The 22319-nt window shown below is 42.7% G+C and overlaps 1 protein-coding gene across 2 annotated transcripts in view; it reads right to left on the bottom strand.

Annotated features, from left to right (window-relative positions):
- Positions 1-558: 558 nt before the first annotated feature.
- LHPP (phospholysine phosphohistidine inorganic pyrophosphate phosphatase) overlaps positions 559-22319 on the bottom strand; it is a 114076-nt gene continuing 92315 nt past the window's right edge. The window contains exon 7 of one of the 2 annotated variants that reach the window (XM_083617073.1): positions 559-987. In XM_083617073.1, the coding sequence (XP_083473199.1) occupies positions 891-987 (97 nt within the window). In that variant the 3' untranslated portion in view covers positions 559-890. The remainder of the gene's footprint in view (positions 988-22319) is intronic. The other variant, XR_014548931.1, reaches the window with a different exon arrangement.

Here is a 22319-nt window from a genome sequence, read left to right as displayed (position 1 = left end):
GATTCCTAAGCCCAGCTTTGTAACTGAGATGACAGGTGTGCATGCCAATGAATGAAACACTGGCTCAGGCACCTGTGCTGCCCCACCTCCTATACTTCAGGCAGACTCTGAGCCCCTTAAATAAAATGTTTTAACGAAAACAAAAATGGGGGACCAGCGGCACTCTAGGTGTTGTTGGGCTACAACTCCCTTTGTCTCTGACTAATGGCCAAGCTGGCAGGGGTTTATGGGAATTGGAGTCTGGCGACAAGGTCCTTTCCTGCACTACTGGATGCTACCATTTCAGCTCTTGAACTTGAACAAAGCAGCTCCTCTGCTTTACACGTGTCCTTCACTCAGAGGACAATGCCTGCATGGGCAACTGAACTCAGAGAAACCACAAGAATGGAAGGCAATCTAAAAATGTAACCTCCCCATTCTCTGGTTAAGAATTGGGTCACTTCTGCACTGATTTCTTAGGAAAGTGACCTAGAGACAAAGTGGCCTCCCTTTGTGGGCTTTCTTCCAGGAAACAGAAAAACACCAGCCAGCACAGGAAGCAGGTCCCAGGCCAAGTGGTATGTGGCACAGATGTTTATTCAGTGATAGGACATGGTTAGACGTACCCAAAACAGTTACGATACAAAAGATTCAGAAGGGTGGCTGCTATAAGGATGCACTAGACTTCATTACTTTTCGCTGTAGTCAGTATTTCACTGTAGTTACTTGCAAAGACAAGTTAGAAAAACTAGACTTTTGAGGCATGTATGTAGTGCTCCTCACTGCAACATAATTACTGCATTTAAAAACTAGGTGAATGTAAACGAGCTGAGCAGAGATGTGCACAAAAGGTCACAGACCTCAAGTTAAGTCACCCATCTTTATGCCTTCAGTCATTCCTCGCAGCTCCATTACTTATGCAGTTGTTTTAGAATCACATCCACAGCTTCTGCAAGGTTGTTCACATAACCATCAGCCTTCACTTCTGGGTGGTGCTCATCACAAGGCCTGGGGTAGAGACAAAAGACAGAATGGATGATGTCTTTCAACCAGGTGCATATACATAAATCGTGAGCAACACAGTCTCAGGATTTGTGAACCAGATTTCCCAGGGCTTTTAAAGCCTTCAGTAATTCAGCCCCCAGTTCACTAATGAGTTGGTGTCTATGCAACTTTATATAAACAGAATTCCATGTCATTAAACAAGGATGAATAAAAGGTTTGGAGATCTTCCAGCTCTGAAGTGGGGAATCTGTGATCCTCAATTGGACTCCAATTCCCACCAGCTCTAGCCAGCATGGCCAATGGTCAGGGATGATGAGAGCCCAACAATATCTGAAGAGCCACAAGTTTCCTAAACCTGTTAGACCATTTCAATAATGAACATCCCTGTAATTAATGGATACAAAGAAGGGGACATAATATTTATGTAGCAATGCCCCCAAATACAACCTTCATTTGCAGTTTAGTTTAGATGACTTGTTTCTGGGTCTACAACAAAGTTTGTTTAATCATGTCCTGTCAACTTCGTAGCAGTTTAGTTGTAGCATCTTGGACTAAAGGCCAGATCTCTCATTACTGTTCCTTATTTTTTTTGCTGATTCACACGCCTCTGTATCTCTTTCCCCAGATATCAGATGTATATTTTGGCTGTGGTGTCTGCAGCAAGAGTATTGGGCCTCATCCAAGATGGGAATTAGAGCTGGATGCATGTCCAGGGACACTGACTGGGTCCTGTGGGGATGTCAGGGACAGCCATGAGAACACAGTCGTGCAAATAGCTTTAGTCGTTCTCCAACTCCTCTTTTCAACCGTGTAAATGGCACAACTATATTTACTGAAGGGTATTTCCTCAATCTGTGAACAAATGTTTGCCAGAGGATGTGTGCAGGTTACAGCACCCACTTGTAATACGTGTCAGAACATGAAATATATTTCAGTTCCTGAGGTGAGAACTCCTAAGGCCTTGTTCCTCTGATCATATTTCTGAAGTCCTCTTACTTTATTGAGAGAATTAAATTCCTTACAAAGCCCCTGAGGACTATCCTTCATTGGTAATCTATAAAAATACCAGCCCACAGAAGATTAGAAATGCTGATATCAAGCTTTGCTGAAGAAGAAAAAAATGGAATGTTCCAAAGAGGATTGTTCTGAGTATGTTTGCCAAGGAAAGATGAAGTACATGAAGAAGTCTCCATCTTTTCTTCACTGCATTATAATGCCTGAGGTAAAAATTAGAGCCTTGTTGCCTAATTTGTCTCTGTGCTACGATCAGCCATGTATCTGTGCATTTAACAGCTTACATTCAGGTAAGAGATTACTGTGGGAAGCAGGGACTCATGTAATACCATAGCAGAATCATTTGAGAAGAGGAATTCTCATTCTTCATATATTATGGAAGTTGCTGCAGCAGCATTGCTTGAGTTCCCACCTCACACAAGTAGAACGCTCAGATGGTCTGGTCAAAATAAATAAAACCAGGGCTTCAAAACTTTTAGGGTATCCTTCATAGATACAAGACCACAAGCCTGCTGTATTCAGTTGCCTCCCAACTTGTGGAAGATTAAAAAAATGGGCATGGGTGGGGTAGGGTTACTGCACTTGCCCTCAGTGACTTATTTCATGTTGCAACTTCTCTCTTTTGTAATGCCTGAAGAGGGCTTATGTGGCACCCTAATTTTGTAATGTTTTGCAGTTTCAGGGGCTCCAGCTCTTATCCCCTTAGCTCTACTGGCCACAAAGTCTTCCTTGCTCCATGCCGTGTAAGGAAACATAGATTTTATGATTTCTGTATGTACAATTTTGTAATAGGAATTTTTTTAATAGAAAGAAAAGAAACACTGATGTGGAGATGACCCCTCTACAAAATGGAAACACACACATATGCGGACACTTTGTGCGTGCATCAGATACACATAGGGTTCTATGTTTAGATCGGAGATGGGGAACATGTGCTGTCAGACTCCAACTCCCATCAGCCCCAGCCAGCAAAGATAATGGCCTGGCACTATGGGATTTATAGGCAAACAACATCTGGAGGCTTATAGGTTCCCCGTCCTACGTTTAGATGGAGAATGTGACTCACCATGGTGTCCCTCTGTCTTAACAGCAGTAATTTCACAGTTGGGATGTTGTAGCAAATAGTCATAACCTAATACCTTTTAACCTTGAGCTCAGAAAATTTTATTATTGTTGATACATAAGCCCATCTGGTAATCTGTTGTTTGTTTTGCAGTTTCCTTTGTAGAGCTCAAAAATAAAGTCCAGTGTGCAAAGGAATGTGTTTTCTTTCCTTTTTCTGCACATCAGGGTTTAGAGAGCTGCCAGAACCTCACCAGCAAATGACAAGAACAAATGGTTCCCATGCCAACTGATTTTTTTTAAAAAAATAATTCAATGGGAAGAAAATTGTTGCTGCCATATTGAAACATTTGTTTTCGTTCACAGCGTGAGACGAATTCAAAGACATGGCTGTTTTATTTTGAATACCTTTCAGATTAAATCCCCAACACCATATTTCTTTACCAAAGTCATTTTTATACTACATACAAGCTACGCACCAAAGCCTTCTGATGTGGAAACTTGGTAGACCAGCAAATTCAAATATACGAATGGAAGAAAACATTACCCTTAAGCTGGATAACTGAAGTTGCAAGCGGGCTTCAAGAGCATAAATTGGTGAAGTACAGGAAGAGTGGGGAACCTCCAGATATTGTTGGACTCCAGGAGCCCAGCCAGTATGCCCAATGGGCAGCGGCGTAGCGTGGGTTGTCAGCACCCGGGGCAAGGCAAGTAATTTGCGCCCCCTAACCCGTGGATTTTAGTAGGGGCAGAGAGCTGCGAGTGCGAGCGCCCCCCCCCAGATGTTGCGCCCGGTGCGGCCGGCCCCCCCTGCACCCCCCACGCTACGCCACTGCCAATGGGTCAGGGATGATGGGAGTTGGAATTCAGCAGCATCTGGAAGGCAACCATTTCCCCATCCCTGAACTGCCACCCCATCCCTTATGAAAGGGAACAAAGTAGGAATATTTACAAATGGAAATTACCCAACCATAGCAACAAAATATTAGTTAGCCCACTGGTGCTCAGTTGGTGGTTCATGAACATCAGCTGGTGCAGTATATTATCACCAGACGTGGTAAAAAAGATTAAGAGATGTGGCCTCAAATGCATATTTGAGTTAAAGGTTGGATCTGAAAGTGTTGAAGATTGCTGATTTGTCCATGTTGGGAATGGCAATAAGGGAAATATATGTTGTACTCTTTCATTTGAAAACCAATAGCTGTGCCAAAGGTTTAAATATTGTATGCCATAATAATAACAACAAACAACAACAACAACCACAACCACAACCACAACCACAACCACAACCACAACCACAACCACAACAACAACATCCCAGTCCACTTTATCAGCTATATCACCAGTTGGATCAAGAATGGAGTTTTGAGGTAAACCAGCTACTTTATGGCATATCAGGGAATTTTCAAATACATTTATTTTCATACTGTGTAAAGTACCCAAGGCTCCCTTTATATGACCATGACAATCCCATGGTAATGGCTAAGGGCAATTTCCCTCATTTACTTTTAGATTATTTTGTAATATTTGTGCTATTCTGAGCTATTTAGCTATCAGGGAGACGCCCAGCAGAGAGGAATCTCCAGAGAAGGAAGAATTGGCTGCACCTGAGCTTCCAAGAAGTAGGAGGCGGAGCAAGCGATTAGAGCAGAGGCGGGCCAGCAGGAGGCAGGGGAGGACGTGGTGTATATTTGGCCTTGGGAGGGGTCAGAAGCCAGTCGAGTCAACTGACTCCAACGGCGAAGGATGAATTGTGGAAGCTTGGACAGCTGTAAGCCTGTTGTTGAGAAATAAACCTCAGCTACTGAAAGTGCCAGCATTCTGTCTTGTGTGGGACAAGCACTAAACCTGACACTAGCTAAAGGAAAAGTAATTGTTCGTTCCATTAGAGACATTTTCAGAGGGGGCTTATATCTTCATAGTCAGGACCAAGAAGTAAACTTCATTTACAGGCTCTACATTCTTCCTAAAGCAGAATAATTTAAATTGCTAAAAGGTACGCCTCTATTTCTTGGATAACAGCCAAAAACCTTCTGACAAACAAGTCTGCAGAAAATATCTGTGTAAATGCAACCTTGGACAAAGGGTAATTCTGACAAACAAGTCTGCAGAAAGTAACTGTAAAGGCAATCTTGGACAAAGAGAAATTCAGTTGTTAATTCTTCTGAGATAATTTGCTATATTCTGGATTCGCTAAGAATGTCATCACATGTAAAAACCCTATGGCCAGTTTGCACAATTCTATGGTAATGTCACTTTTCAATAGACTGAATAAGCTTACTTCAGGAAAACAGAAATGGGTCTGCAGGAGAGCTATTTCATGAGTAAAGAATGGGGCCTTGGTTTTTTAATGATGTAGGGAGAAATATGAAGATAGGGATGCATCACACTTTCATAAGAAATACATCAAGGTAGCATACAACAGAATAACAAAATACATTAAAGCAGCATATAACATGTCAATAAAAAATGGTTGCTTAAAAAAAAATCGAATTCCAAAGGTCTGTCAGAACAGTGCAGTTTTTTTAAAAAATGTCTGAAACAAATCAGGGATGTCTCCAATCTTTCACACTGCAGGCTCATTGCCTGGCAAATACTGACTGAACATCAGGGACCACCAAAAGTGTACCACCAGATGATCTCAGTAATATGAATATACAGGAAATATTTTGTGTGTGTGTGTGTTGTACTCTTATAAGGCATGCCCAGCACAGAGGTGCATGTACAATTCTACTTTGGCTATTAATGCCCTGCGTAAATACAGGAAGTATAGCTCACTTTCACATGCTGTATCATGAAAGCCAATAATGTTTGTTTCAATCTGCTCTTGACATTCTAAAGTGACTGATGGGAGTGGTATTATCCTGTACCACCCACAGAGTTTCCTTATCCACAAGTAAAAGTAAAGGTAAAGGCGCCCCTGACCAGTCGTGGCTGACTTTGGGGTTGCGACACTCATCTCACTTTATTGGCCGAGGGAGCCGGCGTACAGCTTCCGGGAGGTCATGTGGCCAGCGTGACTAAGCCGCTTCTGGCGAACCAGAGCAGCGCACGGAAACACCATTTACCTTCCCGTCGGAGCGGTACCTATTTATCTACTTGCACTTTGAGGTGCTTTCAAACTTCTAGGTTGGCAGGAGCAGGGACCGAGCAACGGGAACTCACCCTGTTGCAGGGATTCGAACCGCCGACCTTCTGATCGGCAAGCCCTAGGCTCTGTGGTTTAACCCACAGCGCCACCCGCGTCCCTTCACAAGTACTTGCACATAAATTTATTATTTTTTCATACTCTCCCCTCCCCTGTATAAATGCCCAGGTTTTACTCACTCACTCCAAGTTGGAGTCAAGGTAAGAACCCCACTGTTCAAATGTATAAATACACGGACATCTCCTAACATTACTGGTTTGTTGAATGTCCCTGCACTTTTAATCTGTATAAAGGTTGGGAGCAGACAGGTAAAAACAATAAAGACAGAATGAAACCAAAAGAAGGGCAGATGTATACTGCAACAAGAGTGCATGCAATGGCTAATGATAGCTAGCTTTTTTGGCTGCCATGTTGATGAAGGCCCCAGAGAGCATTAGCATTAAAAGCTGATAAAAACACAGCTACTGCAGCGATAAAGGCCATATAAATAGGAATTTGTTTATGCATGGAGGGCATGGGCCAGGGTGGATCCATATGTGTGTTAACTAGAATCTGTTAAAATCCTGGTGCATTCAAGCAACTCTTGGCAGATTTGTTATTACATTCACGTGCCTACAGAGTACATTAACACACCACATAGATGCAGTTTATGCTGGACAGACTGTGCAGCTGGAAAGCAGGCTTAACTGCACAGCTTCTCCCACAAACCACCAGAAGAGCAACGTAATTTATTTCCTTCATAAATAGAGAAAGTGAAGAAATGTCAGGAAACTGCAGTCTCGAGCTCTCTTTTTCTGTTGCCATCTCCCTCCATACCCCTGGGCAAGCCAGCATGCTCATATGTAGAAGAGCTGACCAAAGACAGTAGGCTTTAAGTTAAGAGACCCATGAGAGGCTTTCCTTTCTCCTGTTAACACATACAGAGCGGATCAAGCTTCCCTCTTCCTTCAGCCTGACTTCGGCAAGACACATCCCTGCAACTCCATCTGAATCTTTCACCACACACCCGGCGACTTGAACGAGGTGGGTTGGGCTTCGAGCCACTGCACATGTGTGCTGAAGAGGGCTCTGGGAAGGGCTGGCACGAAGCCTAGTGGAGAGTATTGACTTATAACCATGTTCCAGCTCCTTTGTTGTGGCTTCCAGTTGACAGAGGACTTTTAACAACATGGCTAAATCGTTAAGAATCTGGCTCTGGTGCATCCCTGATGAACATTAAAACGTTAATAATGTTGAGATAAAGATCACTGGGGAAGGTTTCTTGCTCAACTTGCTTGTATATAAAATAAAAATGTGAAGTGTAGCATGATTTTTTTTTTATATAAAAGTCATTCTGTTGTTTGGGAGCCCAGCCAGTTTCCTGTAGCAATTGAGAACCTCAGTTATTCCAAAGCTGTCCCATGTGCTCTAGAGTAAATACACATAACTTCGCAGGGCGAGAGCAAGGTAAACAGCAAACTATCTGGTTCCTATCCTCCTGTCACATGTTAGTGTCTTTATTACTAAGGCTGCAGTCCTATGCATACTTTGGAATAAGTCCCGTTGAACTCTGTGGAGCTTACTTCTGAGTAAACACGCACAGGACGAGGCTGTCCATCACGCTACTTGACTATATTTAAGTTTCAAGTCTTTTTGTCTTTTCAATGTCTCCCAAGATCTGGTTGTGCATTTTAAAGAAAGAAAAAAAAGAAATAAGGTGCAATACAAAGTAAAGTAAAGACAAACTGTATTTGTGGAACTAAGTCCTTGAAGAACAGCAGGGTTGGCAAACATGCATGCATTTGTGGCCATAGAGAGAAGGGAGGGTGGAGCCTTGCCCCAAGTATTCCATTCCTGATAATGCTCATGAGCAGCCAAGGAAGGAACATTACATATAAAAGGCTGGGACAAGAATGAGGTCACAAGGAAAGAAAGAAAAATGTCAAAGGAACCAGCAATGAGAAAGCAGTCATTAGTTAATTAATAGTTAAGTGATCAAACATTAATCGTTACGTGATTAAACATTAATAATTTTATAGACAGTAGATTGCCAATGCTTAGGAAGTTGTTTCTAGGATACTTCTTCTAGTCTTAAAGGGTAATATAGTCAGCCTTTTGGGAGGGAATAATTATTGCTGAAACTAATATTCAAATGGAATCCCTAGCAGATTTTACAGATTTCAATCTTCTGTTTACATACATTATGTGCAATAATTGTCAGAGACCCTGGGCAGGGCTTAAAGGTACATGAGGCTGCCACCTTGCTGAAGTGAAACAGTTTTGTGTCTGCTCAGTGACTCCCTGGGAACCACATACAATACAAAGTGGGAATTTCTTAAGCCATGTGTATTTGATGGTATTTCTTTATCATGCATCTCCACATCAGTGTAAATTTCATAGACCTTAGATCTGAGCAGATGCACATAGAACAAGATGGGGGGGGGGAGTAGAGGATTAAATGATGTGCTTGCGCATGCACAGATGTGCATGGTGCATGCTTCATATGCAAAAATAAAAATATTAATAATATTGTTTTTAAAAAGGGTTTTAGACAATGACATGTTGCTGTCAGCCGCAAGAGCCTCATGAACTGAATTGCCATTTGCTAGCTTTTGCATGGTTCTATAACCAGGAGTCCCATGCCTTCTCTACTGGCATGCTAATGTTATATATTGCTTATGGACCTGGTAGCTTCCAAATTACAGAGAAAAGCGGTTTAGTCCATTCATCCATTTTGACAGGAGAAGCTCTTGCCAGCTGCTTAGGCCAACCTTCCAAATGTGCATTTCAGAGAGGAAGATCAGAAAGTCTGCCTAGCTGGAATGAAACAAGGAAGGCTATAATACCATCTAATAGGCTTTGTCTACCCTTTGGGATGATTCCTGAAATCTGTCACTTCATCTTAAGCAACAAATTATTTGCGTTTAGGGATACGATTTTCTTATTTATTGATTTTCTCCCATTTGCCGATTCTTTTTGGTTTCTAAATCCTCTTCATACTATTAATCTAATTTGAATATGAGATACAGTTGGGGGTAGAGATGTTGAAAACACATAAATGATAAAATCAATACATTACAGTTAAATGGGACTCTGGGCTTTGGGTGTGAATGTAAAGATGCTGGTGGAAATCAAAGTGTTCCCATGCTGAGTTGGCTGGGAAGACTGTAATCAGAGGATTTGTATGTCTTACATATGGGTGCACTGAGCATTGCTGTTCTTTGTGTATAGCACAGCTGTTTTCAATAAAACTGCATCTCCATTATCCCCCTCTAACGGCAAATGTTCAAATGTCAACCCCTCTTGCCAGTTTACTGAAAAAAAACAGGGAAATAGATTGTCACTGTGTTGTTAAAATTCAAGGGTAATACCCCTCTGTCTTCTTAGTTTGATTACCAATGAACAAGATTATTCCTGCCTTCGCCATGTGACCCTATTCAGACAGAAACAATTCAAGAACACCAAAGAGGAACTTTCCCAGTAGGTACACAGAAAGTATATACTTTGAAGCTTCCAGGCCTAACGCCAAACAAGCAGCACCTTAAATATACCTACAGAATTAACAGATAACAGACAAAGGACACAAACAACTCACTGGACTTTAAAAAAGCTAATTTCTAGTTCTTTGCCAAGCTAGCTAGAATGCTGTAGAACTCCCAGTTCGCATTGTGGATCATAACAACCAGACTACAGGTATGTGCATTAAAACTGCTAATGGGATGAAGATGGGGATAGAAAAGGAAGACTGTTTTGGTCATTTCATTCTGGGATACATACAATGGAGGCTGGCCCACTAGGACAAGTAGGGCACTGTCCCACCAACCTCAGACTCTAACTTACAGACCTGTGGAAAGGATAGCAAAAATATGTAGTTTGTATAGTACATTGGACATTCAAAAGCATGATAGTAATGCCACCACCACCACCATCATCATCAAATGCTGATTTGACAACCGTATCCAATAATAAGGCAATCATTTGGGATTTGATGCTGGATAAAAGGGTCAACCTGGCATGGATTACAGAAACCTTTCTGGATAAATCAGGGGTCCCCACTCTGACTCAGTTATGCCATCACTTTTCTTCTGTGTAGTATCAATGGGCGACTAAGAGGGGTGTGTATGTGGTTGCTTTTAAATAGAGACCAGGCTTGGCGATATTAATACACAAATATTCTGAAGACACACACTTAAAAATAGAAGAGTTTCTCTCAAGGGTGCAAACATATTTGGGCGGATGTTGTCATACACACACACACACACACAAATGCCAAAAAGAGAGATCTGGACTGAATAATTCAGACCAGCATTACCACACATCAGAAAATCCTAGTTTTAATCTCACCTCTGCCATGAACTCTCTAGGTGGCCATTCTGGTTCATCTGCAATATGAAGGATCATAATACTGACTTTCCCTGTGAGGAGCACAACTAGAAAATGAACGTGAAACCCATGAAAACTTGAACTTGCTATACAAGTATTAAGCACAGTAATTATGAAGTTTGTTGCAACAAAGTATTCCAGCAGAAGGCTCTGAACTAACAGAAATTAAACATTTAGACGTTCTGATTTATCACCCACACTTTCATTGCTTTAAAACCTTTCAGAAATAAGAGGTTAAAAATGTAAGATTTGAAAAATTGAACTTGATTTTATTACTGTGGCTGGAGGATCACACAACTTTGGCAATCTCATTATACTGCCATGTAGACACAGAATCCCTTTTCTTTCTTTTTTCTTTGCTAATGAGTAGGAATGATAGGCCAGTAAAATCTCTTCTACCCTTGCCCTCCCTTCTGCTGGTTCTCTCTCTGACCTCTTCCTCTCCTCCTTTTCATTTTTTTAAATTATAGGGCTGACTCCTGTGCATACCCAAGCTGTGCTGAGCACTTTCTTCAGTTGATCCCATTTTACACACTTCTAATGTTGCAGTAAAATTTAACTACTGACACTTCGCCACTGATGAGGATGAGATAATATGATGCCATTGCTCACTAGACAGAAAAGCTGTTCATCCAAAGACAGGTCAAGAGGAGGGGAAATATCAAAGGCCCAAAAGACAGAATGAAGCATCCAGCTGCCCATCAAATTTAAGAGAACCGGGTATCTAAATTCCCGTTCGTCAGTTTGTAACACTTCATTTAAAATGCATTGGCAGATAGGTTTCAAATAGCCAAAGGAAAAGTAAGACTGCAAAAATCTCATAGTTGTAGAATTACTTTTGACTTACAAAAGAAATTTGGCCTGGATGCATTATCCTTGCCTTTTTGACCTGGATGCATTATCTTTACAGATGATTTGCTGGACAGGCACAGCTGAAATCATACTCAATAGCTGGGATTTGGGAAGGGAAAGAGTAGAAAGATGTAGTTCTGGCCAGCAGGACTAGCGGGTCACCAGCAGGGGTGTCTTTAGCAGATGCGGTGCTGGGGTGCAAATATCCGACCAGTGCCCCCAAATTACCATGGATGGGGGGTCGTGAAGCTGCGCACTGCCAGCCATGTGGGAGAGCAATCCCCGCAGAGTCTTGGAAGGGAAGCTGCACCCCACCAACCATATGGCTGGCAGGTCCACAGCCTCCCTCCCAACCCTCCACAGGAGGAGAGCGCAGCTTCCCTCCCAAGCCTCCTTGGGAGGAGAGCAATCCCCACAGAGGCTTGGGAAGGAAGCTGCACACCTGCCAGCCATATGGTTGGCGGGGTGTAGCTGGCGGGTATGTAGGAAAAGGGGAGGCCAACAACAAAGCCGTGCAGCTCCCTCACTCGCTGGGGCACCCCTGAGAGGCCGGCGCCCTGGTGCGAAGCACCACTAAGCCCTATGGGAAAGACGGCTCTGGTCACCAGGTACAGTCTACTTTGGACAGGGCATCCATCGCTCCTGGAGGATCAGCAGGTCCACAGCAGGCACTGGAACAGCTCTGCTCCTGGCTGGTCAGGAGTGCAGTTTTGCCCAGCTGTGCCTGTTCCTGGGGAAAGGGGAGTCTGGCCGCAACTGCACATGCTGTAATAACACGAAAATTGTTCAGGAACTTCAGCTGGACCCAAATGTGGCAGAGTTTGAGCTAGAGCCCTGCCCCCCTTTCTGCACATTACCTCCGTTGCTATTTCATCTGCAGTAGCTTCCAGTTTGTTCCTGAGCCCAGTTCCTGTCTTTGAAATGCCCTCCCCAGGAAGGTTCAACTAGTGCCAACCTTGATGTCATTCTGGCTCCAGGCAAAGGTGTTTTTATTTGCCCAGGCTTTTCACCACCTGGTATAACCCAGGTTTGCTTACCCATACTGCTGAATGATACAGTTTGTTTTTAGCTGCTTGTTCTGCTAGGTTTTGTTTTTTGTTTTTAAATCTGTTGTTCTTTTTATAATTTTACCATATATTGTTCTGGGACTTTTTAATGAAGGTAACATAAAAAAATACTCTAAACAAATGAACAAACACATGCAAAGTGCTGGTTATTATCTTGACCAGGCTGCTTGAAGGGACTGCTTCTCTCAAATGACCCTACCCATCCACTCAAGTCTTGAGTAAGCTGTGCTCTGTGCCCAACCACCATCAGAGGCATGGTTGACATGGCCTCTGTTGTGAGGTTGGTCCCTCTTCCGTGATATTTAGATACAAGGCTAAAATACTATTATTTCAGTCTGTTTATAGTCTTGTCTGACTCTTAAATTGACTGTGCATTATCTGCTGTGTCCTTTGGTTAACTTTCTGCAGTTTCTAGTTCACTGTGTGAACTGTTTTATACTGATGTTACCTCTAGCCACCCTGAACATATCATTACAGGCTGGACACGAAGGACATAAATATTATAGTAAATTAAAGTGATAAAATAAATATATCAGCATAAAAACAGTCAGTGCCTCTGTAGGCCCTGTCTCCATTTTAAAGACTGAAGCAGCGCTTGTGGGCAGCATTGCATGAGTTTAGCGTTTGACATTTGGGATACTTGGGATGCCTCTGCAGGGCTGGACAAAGCCTGGAAAAGGAGCTGGCATTTCTGCTATCTATTTCTCTCTATGTGTGTGTCCATAGTTAGGGTGAGGGTCAATAAGAAATGACATATCCTTCATAGTTTAAATGACAGAAGTTGTAGCCATAGTAGGAAAAAGCCCCATGGGGAAAAGATGGATTAAGAAGGCAAGCTTAACATTCCACACTAGAAAAAGTTCTCAATTTTTATTTGTTTTATCCATTATTAAGGGACTTCTAAACAAATAAAACATGGCTTCAGTCTAACCGGTCAAAATATATGCTTCAGTTATTAGGCTTTTGCTCAATGGAGCACTCATATTTCAGAAACACTGGAAGATCAAAGAGCTGAATCAAGGAAAACCCACTGGTCTCTTCCACATCATTTACTATGAGCATGGTACATGAGGATTTGCTTATTGTAACAAGTGCCTAACCTGGGCTTGCAATAATTTTTCTTGCACGCTCATCTACAGCAGATACATATAAACTGTAGTGCTGAAAGCATCAGTAAGGCGGGATATCCGCTTGGAAAAAAAATAACACAATTGAAAGTTACAAGTGTTATGCCTTTCCATACTACAGGTTTCCAGAAGGAAGCTACACAAACAATGGGTGACTTCCAATTGTGCCCATCTGAGAGCAAAACAGACTTACACTTACACAACAGGACTCAGCTCTGCCCCTGTAGCCCCCAACATGCCCATCATATCTGCTTGGGAGTGTTGGGGGACCCTCTAGAGCAGATGGGGGCAGGGGTCCGTAGGGGGGAGAAGAGAAAGGGAAAATATGCTTGCACAATGTTGGCTACCACCCAATATGTGAGGTTATATTTCAATGGTTGGTCATCTGGATCTAACACTGTTATGTGGGAATCTTCTTTTACATGGGCATCCTTTTTAGATGGGCACTGCATTGCCTTTTGGACCTGGATTGTGGAATTCAGGTTTGACACAGGTGCTGTTAGCATACCAGGCTGATTATATACAAGCTCTCAGACAGGGCTCTTAGTACATTTTGCGGCAGGACTAACCTAGGTGAACAGAAAAAGGGAGTAGTCACCAAGCAGTAGCAGTCCTTTGCTGTGGCAGTAGTGGAAGAGGAACAAGCAGGCAGAAAAAGGCAGTCTGTCTTGCCAGGAAGTGCCTATAAGCTAAAGAAATACATCTTCCAAAGGGTAATAAAGCTTTGATATTTGCAGCTACGGAACTCAAGTGTTTAACAGAGTGGGACAGATGCTGTCAGCTGTAGCTAAATTCTATACAGCTGAACAGAGACTGCAGACCATCAGGGTGCTGGCTAAGCTCTTGGTTCTCTGGTTCACTGCTTGGCTTCATCCCCAAATGGATTAAAACTAGGGATGTGCTCTGATCATTACAAGTTAAGGATTTTTACAAGGGCTAAAATAGACAGGGGCAACATTTTCAGCATTTAGGGTCTATATGAGAAATGTACCCAGGTGCTAGGAGACACCTGGCCATTCATGTATTTGATTGTCATACGGCTTTCATCTGATTTTTTTAAAAAAACAACGGCAAGTGTCAATTGAGAGTTGGTGTATCTTTAGCACTTTCTTTAAAAAGAGAGTCTTTGCATGTTTGCCTTTACTTTGAAACTGCAACCCACAAATATGCAAAATCGTATGAGTGAGTTTTTAAGAAACTTTCCTCTGAGCCCATCCCTGTACTCAAAGCTGTCCACCCTAAGGTTGCAAAGTCCATGATATGAAGGCGTTTAAGCAGCATGTTTCCAAATGCATTTTATTTTCCAAGTCTGCTCAGGGAGTCCATGGAATAATTTAAGATTAGACGCTCAGCCATCCTTGGCTCTTAGTTCTACATTCAGAATACTGAAGGGTTTCTGGAAGGCAATTAAGTGCCTCCCCTCGTCCAGCTTGCAGCTTTAGTCATGGTGATTAGTAACTCACATGCTGGAATTGCAATCTGCACTGTGAGCACAGCATGTTGCAAAGTAAACTAAACCAAAATACGGAGTGACATATAATGAGATTAGAGAGATGAAAAACTCCAAGTATGTTTGTGATAATTAAAATTATAATCATAGCAACATGCCATAATATTTAAATAGTTCCTGTATGATATGGAAAACCATGGTAAAAGCAATTACATGGAAACACAGAGTACGGGTAGCTGATGGAAGCAAATGAAAAATCTGAATTTTTCCTAACGCTCTTCCCAAGTACCAGCACCGCCATAGTCAATATGCATAGTTAACATAAGAAGAGCCTGCTGAATCAGGCCAATGGCCCATCTAGTCCAGCATCCTGATCTCACAGTGGTCACCCAGATGCCTGTGAGAAGCATGCAAGAAGGACCCGAGTGCATCAGCACTCTCCCCTTCCAGGGTTTCCCGCAACTGGCATTCAGAGGCATACTGCCCCAACAGTAGAGGCAGAACATAGACCTCATGGATAGTGATCACTCATGGCCTTATTCTTCATGAACCTATCTAAACTTCTTTTCAGGCTGTCCAAGTTGGTGTCACGGTCCAGTTCATGGGTGATCAAAGTCCCAGCAGGGGACGTCAAGACCAGGGGCAAGATGGCAGGGTGGGAGCAGAAACGGGGGGGGGGGGGGGCAGAAGCCAGGAAGCCAAGAGTCCAAGGGTCAGAGAGCTGGGAGTCAAGAAGCCAAGGGTCAGGAAGCAAGGAGTCATGAAATCAAGGGTCTGAGGATCAAGAAACAAGGAGTCACGAAGTCACAGGTCAGGGAAGCAAGGAGTCAAGGAACCAAATGCAGCAAGGCAGGGGACATGTTGCTGTGGCAGAGAGCTAAAGCAAAATGCTGACCTTATATCCCTTCCCAGCTCTTGCCACCAGGTGCTGTGAGTTACCAATCGGCCTCACCTGTGAGGCCGCGCCTTGCCTCTTCAGAACAAACTTAGGAAGGCCCCAGTCCTGCAAAGTCCTATTGGTCACAGAGCCTGGCTCCTACATGCACACCTGACAGTTGGTGGCCATCACTGCCACTTGTGGGAGTGAATTCCATAGTTTAACTATATGTTTTTTGAGCAGGTACTTTCTTTTGTCTGCCCTGAGTCTCCCAGAATTCAGCTTCTTTGAATGTCCCTGAGTTAGAGTTTGTGATGAGAAAGGGAGAGAAACCTTTCTCTATTGGCTTTGTCGATGCCATGTATCATTTTATATACGTACCTCCATTGTATACCTCTCTCATTGTATACCTTTTCTCTAAATGGAAAAAGCTCCAACGCAACCTTTCTTCATAAGGGAGTTGTTCTATCCCCTTGAGGGCGTTTTAAAAATACACATATCACAAACTGATTTGAAATTGCAGAAAATTGGGGCAGGGGGACAGAAACTGGGAGAAACTGACATTAGCAAATTTGTCTATTCCGGCCTGAAATATAGAGTACAGTGGTACCTCTGGTTACGTACTTAATTCGTTCCAGAGGTCTGTTCTTAACCGGAAACTGTTCTTAACCTGAAGCACCACTTTAGCTAATGGGGCCTCCTGCTGCTGCCACGCCGCCGGAGCCCGATTTCTGTTCTCATCCTGAAGCAAAGTTCTTAACCTGAGGTACTATTTCTGAGTTAGCGGAGTCTGTAACCTGAAGCGTATGTAACCTGAAGCGTATGTAACCTGAAGCATATGTAACCCGAGGTACCACTGTAAACTAAAATGCCTTTCACTATATTAAGTTTTGTGTCATATGGAATAGGTTTGATTCTCATAACAAGAAATAAAAAGATCAACAACTCTATAGCTCCAGGAATGACAGGAGAATAATTTTTTAAAAAACTTTGGATGAAAAGGGTTTTGGCCTAAGACAACAAGCAGTTCTTTTAAAAGAGTAATTTAGAGATGACATTGACCAGACCAATGCAACAAAAATGGATTAATGTATATGTTCCATACATGTACTCTTAAGGCATTCTAATTCTAAAAAAATCTCCAGATGACTTCTCCCACATCCCCCACTAGTGCATTTTACAAAGAACTGTTCATTCCCATGTCAAACAACTTTCAAGCTGCCCACTGCCCTGATTCCTTACAAATTACTGAGTTGAATCATCCAGCCCCATTTTTATGTAATCAACTCTAAAAACTCTGCAGAGGGCACAATCATGGGCATCTTCTAAGGAGGCCTATGTCAAACCTAGTCAGATGAAACTCTGAGTAAAGAAAAATGCCGTATCTCTTGGGCCCTGCTCTGCTGTAAAACCTAACAAAATATTGTTTCAGCTTCCAAAAATATAGACTTTGAAACCCACACACCATGCAAACGTTTAAACCCCCGTGGTTTGTTGCAGTAGCAGCAGTAGCCATGCACATGGCTTTCTACAATGTCTAAGCTCATAGAAACCCTCTCAGTTTTAAAACAGTGGTGCATAGGATTTCCCTCCCTTCATTTTTTAAAAATTGAAAAGCAGCTGCAGGAAGCTTTAATCTAGAGCAGAAGGAAGGGACCTTTTCTCCTTGGGTCATTTCCCCCAAGCAGTTTTAGCCTCAAGCCGGGAGGAGAGCGGATTGAAGACCTGCATATCCCCTCCCCCAGGATATTTGAGGAAACAATATTGAGCAGAGAAATGGTCGGCATGCATACATGAATGCCTCTAAAAACATTCCCAGAATGCCCCCGAACTTCACACCTCTAGACTATACTTGGAGTTTCCTAAACTAATTATGGACTGACAACCTTTACTGCCCGAGTATTAATTCAATGTTGAACTGGACACAGATTCTCTTTGCCACCCAGAGGGAAAGGTTGTTCTATCTATCAACATTCCAGATCTCGGCCTTTGCTGGAAAATTATCCAGGTGAAGTGTCAAGGTTGTAGCAAATTTGGGAGATATGCATGCAAACCAAAACACATTTTCCTTTAAGCTCAGGTGGGAAACAGTTCAGTTCTCAGTGAGTTACCAATTGCACTTAATGTTATTTCACACCTCTGATGCACTCCACCACCAATTTCAGTCTTAGCCAGTAAATATAATTATAATATCCTACTGCAGGGCTGAAAGGGATGCAGGTGGCGCTGTGGGTTAAACCACAGAGCCTAGGACTTGCCGATCAGAAGGCTGGTGGTTCGAATCCCCGCGAGGGGTGAGCTCCCGTTGCTCGGTCCCTGCTCCTGCCAACCTAGCAGTTCGAAAGCATGTCAAAGTGCAAGTAGATAAATAGGTACCGCTCTGGCGGGAAGGTAAATGGCGTTTCCGTGAGCTGCTCTGGTTTGCCAGAAGTGGCTTAGTCATGCTGGCCACATGACCCGGAAGCTGTACGCTGGCTCCCTCGGCCAATAAAGCAAGATGAGCGCCGCAACCCCAGAGTCGGCCATGACTGGACCTAATGGTCAGGGGTCCCTTTACCTTTACCTTACTGCAGGGCTAGCCAATGTAGTGCCTTACAAAATGCTTTGGATTCTAACTTACATCAGTCCAGCCAGCATGGCCAACGGCAATGGGTGAAGAGAGCTGTACACCACAAGATCTAGAGGGCACCATGTTTGCTACCCCTGCCCTACACTCTCTCTTCTGAATCTGGACCTAAGTTACTGGGTGAGTCTTAAGAAATGCAGCACTCACATCTGTAAACTGTGCGAACTGGCTCCCCGAGTGAGGGTCAAACTACAAGCGACATTATTCCCATGGCCAACCTGGCCACTTTTATTTCCTGATGCTGATGTTAACCTTCAAAGCAGGCGTCAGGACACCTAGGTCCAGGGGTCAAATAGGGCCACTGGAACCTCTCTAGGGCCTCACCCCTCATCATCCCTTGTCTGCATCCTCCTCAAGTGCCTTTGCCTTGCTGGAATGTATCCTTAAAAGTGGTATAACATCTCTTATGCATTTGTATGGATGAAAGCTCCAGTTCCAGCTTGAAGTGGCATAGTCTAGACACAGGTCTGTTATCTCAGTGGGAAGACCAACTTACCACATTGGAAATGGGGACAGAGAAGTCCAATGCCTTATTTTCACAACAGAGAATTTACAAAAGTAAACAGCCATAAAGGAGAACAGCTCTCACACCTAACTTTACAAATTCAGCAAGGAGATTAAAATTCGGAAGAAACATACTTTTCAAAAGACCATGGAAGACCATTTGACTTGCCGCGAAGTGTAGCGAGTTCTTTTGACCGGCCCCACATGGGGTGAATGCAATTTTTCATCCAGTCAGGAGAAAGATGCAACATCAATTCCCATTCTACACATTTTCCCATCCATGTATGTTCAATAAGCGTAAAGAAGGCTGCCCGTTGTGGTAATTGCCTGGGTGATATGGGTACTTAATATGCCAGTGCTGCATTATCAGTCAGGGCTTGCCGACAACTGGCATGGGAATTAAGTTAAGTCATTCAAGCAACCCAAATCATTCTGAGTAAATCTAATGGAGATGTCCCAATCTGGCATCTCAAGCAGTCCATTTATCACTCCTTGTGTCACTTATCCCTTATTATTCTTGTGCTGATCTTTACAGGTGTGTAGTGAAAATGCATAAAGAGCAGCACAGGAACAAGGATGGAGAAATGACATATGATACCAATGATAATAAGGAAAAACAAAGCATTACAAGGAGCAATGTTGCAGATTATTCTAAGGGAAAGGCTGGCAAAAAGATGAGTCTATAAGCAAGGACAACCCCACTGTCTGTGCAGCGCCGTCTCTACTTTCCCTCCAGCAAGACTAAATGCGAGGAATGGAATGAGAGCATGCAGGATAGCCATCTATTCAGATGGCTGTGTGAGTTCCTAGTTGAGATTTTTGACATAACCTGTCAGTGTTAAAGTTCTCTTCTTCTCTTCCCTCAAATTCCGAGTTCAGGGGATTTATGGGTTCGCAGTGTAGGTGTAGGTGATAAAAAGTGGATGTCACGAGAGCCAAGAAAGCTTGCAAAACAATAGACCTGACTGATGAAATCTGGGTGGGTGTGAAGGCAAGAAATGTTTTCCTGAGGAAGAGAGAAAGTAGGTATGCAAGGCCACTGAAAACAATGCCCCGTTGGTGCCAAAAGGTCCAATACCAGCCTTGTACCGGTGGAGGAAATTCCAGGTGGAAAAACCACACAGCAGTCTTTGGCATGGCAAAACCTGTGCCTTTGTCACAGCTGTCACAGAAGTCAGTAAGTTCAGGCAGTTAATGGATTATGTCAGCCAGCAAACAGAAACTGTGAGTCACTGAGCAACATCCATCAACTAACCCTTTGGAAGCTCAGCATCATAAATGTGCGTAGGAATTAAACAGAAGGTAAGAGAAGATTTGACAAGTCTTTACAATGTTAACAGAGATAGAAGCTGCCTTGGAACATTCTACACGAGCCAGAATTCAGAGGTGGAACCTTTTCTGGAACAAGCAAAGTCTGGACTATGGCCCTTGAGGAATGCACTTTGTTACAATGCACAATTTTGTATTTGGTTAACTGCACCAAATCCATCCACAATAGGGTTTCAGGTTCTGGTCTGCTTCCAAAGCTAGTCCTTCTCCAAGTAGACTCACTGAAGTTAATGGACATGACTTACCTAGGCCTGTTAATTTCAATAGGTTTACTCTGAGTAGAATTTAGTTGTCTACAATCCAAAGGCTGCATTACCTTCCCTACATAGCACGGCGTTTTTACAGAAAATAGGACAGAGCAAGGCAACTGTGACTCACTTGCTATGTATGCAGTGCTATTTTAGCTGTTATCAAGTGGACCGTTTGCCCTATTGCCTCTAAAGTTGATCCACTGAATTGGGCTAACAGATGGGAGATGTCCAGAGTGATATAAACTGGCTACAGTACAAAGAATAAGCAACACATCCAATTACTCCTCTAATGTCTTGATACGGTCCTCTGGTTATCTCTAGACTGATCAAGGAATAGGAGGAACAAGCAGAGAATTAGGCTGAATAATTTCTGATACCTTGTTTTGTTAAATGCAATTTTAAATTTTATTTATTTTGCTTCCTTTCTTCTCCAAACTCTTTAATTACTTAAATTGGACCGTGAGCTCACCAGGAAACAGGAATGTGCATGGGTTCTGGGTTTATTAGAGGGTGTGTGTGTGTGTGTGCAGGTTTGACCTATCTTTAATGAAATACAGTAGACTATAAATAAAACAATACTGAAGTGGAGAGAGTGCATTAATTTGCTTTGTAAAACACAATTGGTTTTGACATCACATGGAAGAAAGGGCAAGCTTGTTTTCTGCAGCTCCAGATGGTAGGACCTGAACCAATGGATTCAAATGACAAGAATTCCAACTAAACTTTATGAAGACCTTTCTGAAAAGCTGTTTGACAGTGGAACAGACTATATTGGAAGGTGATGGACTCTCCTTCATTGGAGGTTTCTCAACAGGTTGAATGGCCATCTGTCAAGGATTCTGTAAATGTGATTGCCTTCCAACTCTACAACTCTTATTATCCGATTCTATGAATTTCTTATGAGTTTGGGAATGAGAGTAGCAAGGATGTTGTTCTTGAACTGACCTGTTCTTGAATTATACCATTTAAAGCAGACCATATTGCAGGTAATTCCTGACATTTCTCTTAATCATATGAAAAGCAGGAGCAGGGCATTTGCTGCAGAAAGGGTAAGCGGTATAAGGAGGGGGAAAGCATATGTTCCTAAGACTGTTCCCCACTTTTTAAAAAACCAGTAAATTGAGAGGTAGCAATATGACCTCACTGCCTGGCCCTTTGAATGCTTTGCACTGTGCTCAGCTTCACTTCTGAGAACAAAACCCATTATGTTAAAACACACAAACAAATAAATAAACTCAGTTGTTATTATATCTGAGATTTTACTTGTTGATAGGGATACTTATTGAAACTTGAGGTACCCTCCAGTCCTATAATTCTATGATTCATGGTACAGAGCTGCAGCACTTATTTCTTCCCCAATTTTATTTCATTTAAAACACATACAAAGAACTGAACAAATTTGGTATATGTGTGTACAATTTAAATAGCTTAAAACAATAATTCAAGATATAACAAGAGGACTTCCGGGGAGGAATGATGGCAGACTAGCTATCGACGGTCAGCAAAGATAATTATGTGGTGACTGAAGATAAAGATATATATATTGCTTACTAAAACTTTCTTTTGAGTTAAGGGAGGTCAGGAATCAACCTCACCTGCTCGGAAGAAGGCATTTATCACAACAGAGACAAGGAAGTTTTTGGTTGCGGAGGAATATCTTGAGCAA

Source organism: Podarcis filfolensis, assembly GCF_964270895.1.
Source record: "Podarcis filfolensis genome assembly, chromosome: 5".
NCBI classification, from domain to species: Eukaryota; Metazoa; Chordata; class Lepidosauria; order Squamata; family Lacertidae; genus Podarcis; species Podarcis filfolensis.
Note: the sequence above shows the minus strand (reverse complement) of the source record. Positions and strands in the feature narration are given on the sequence as shown.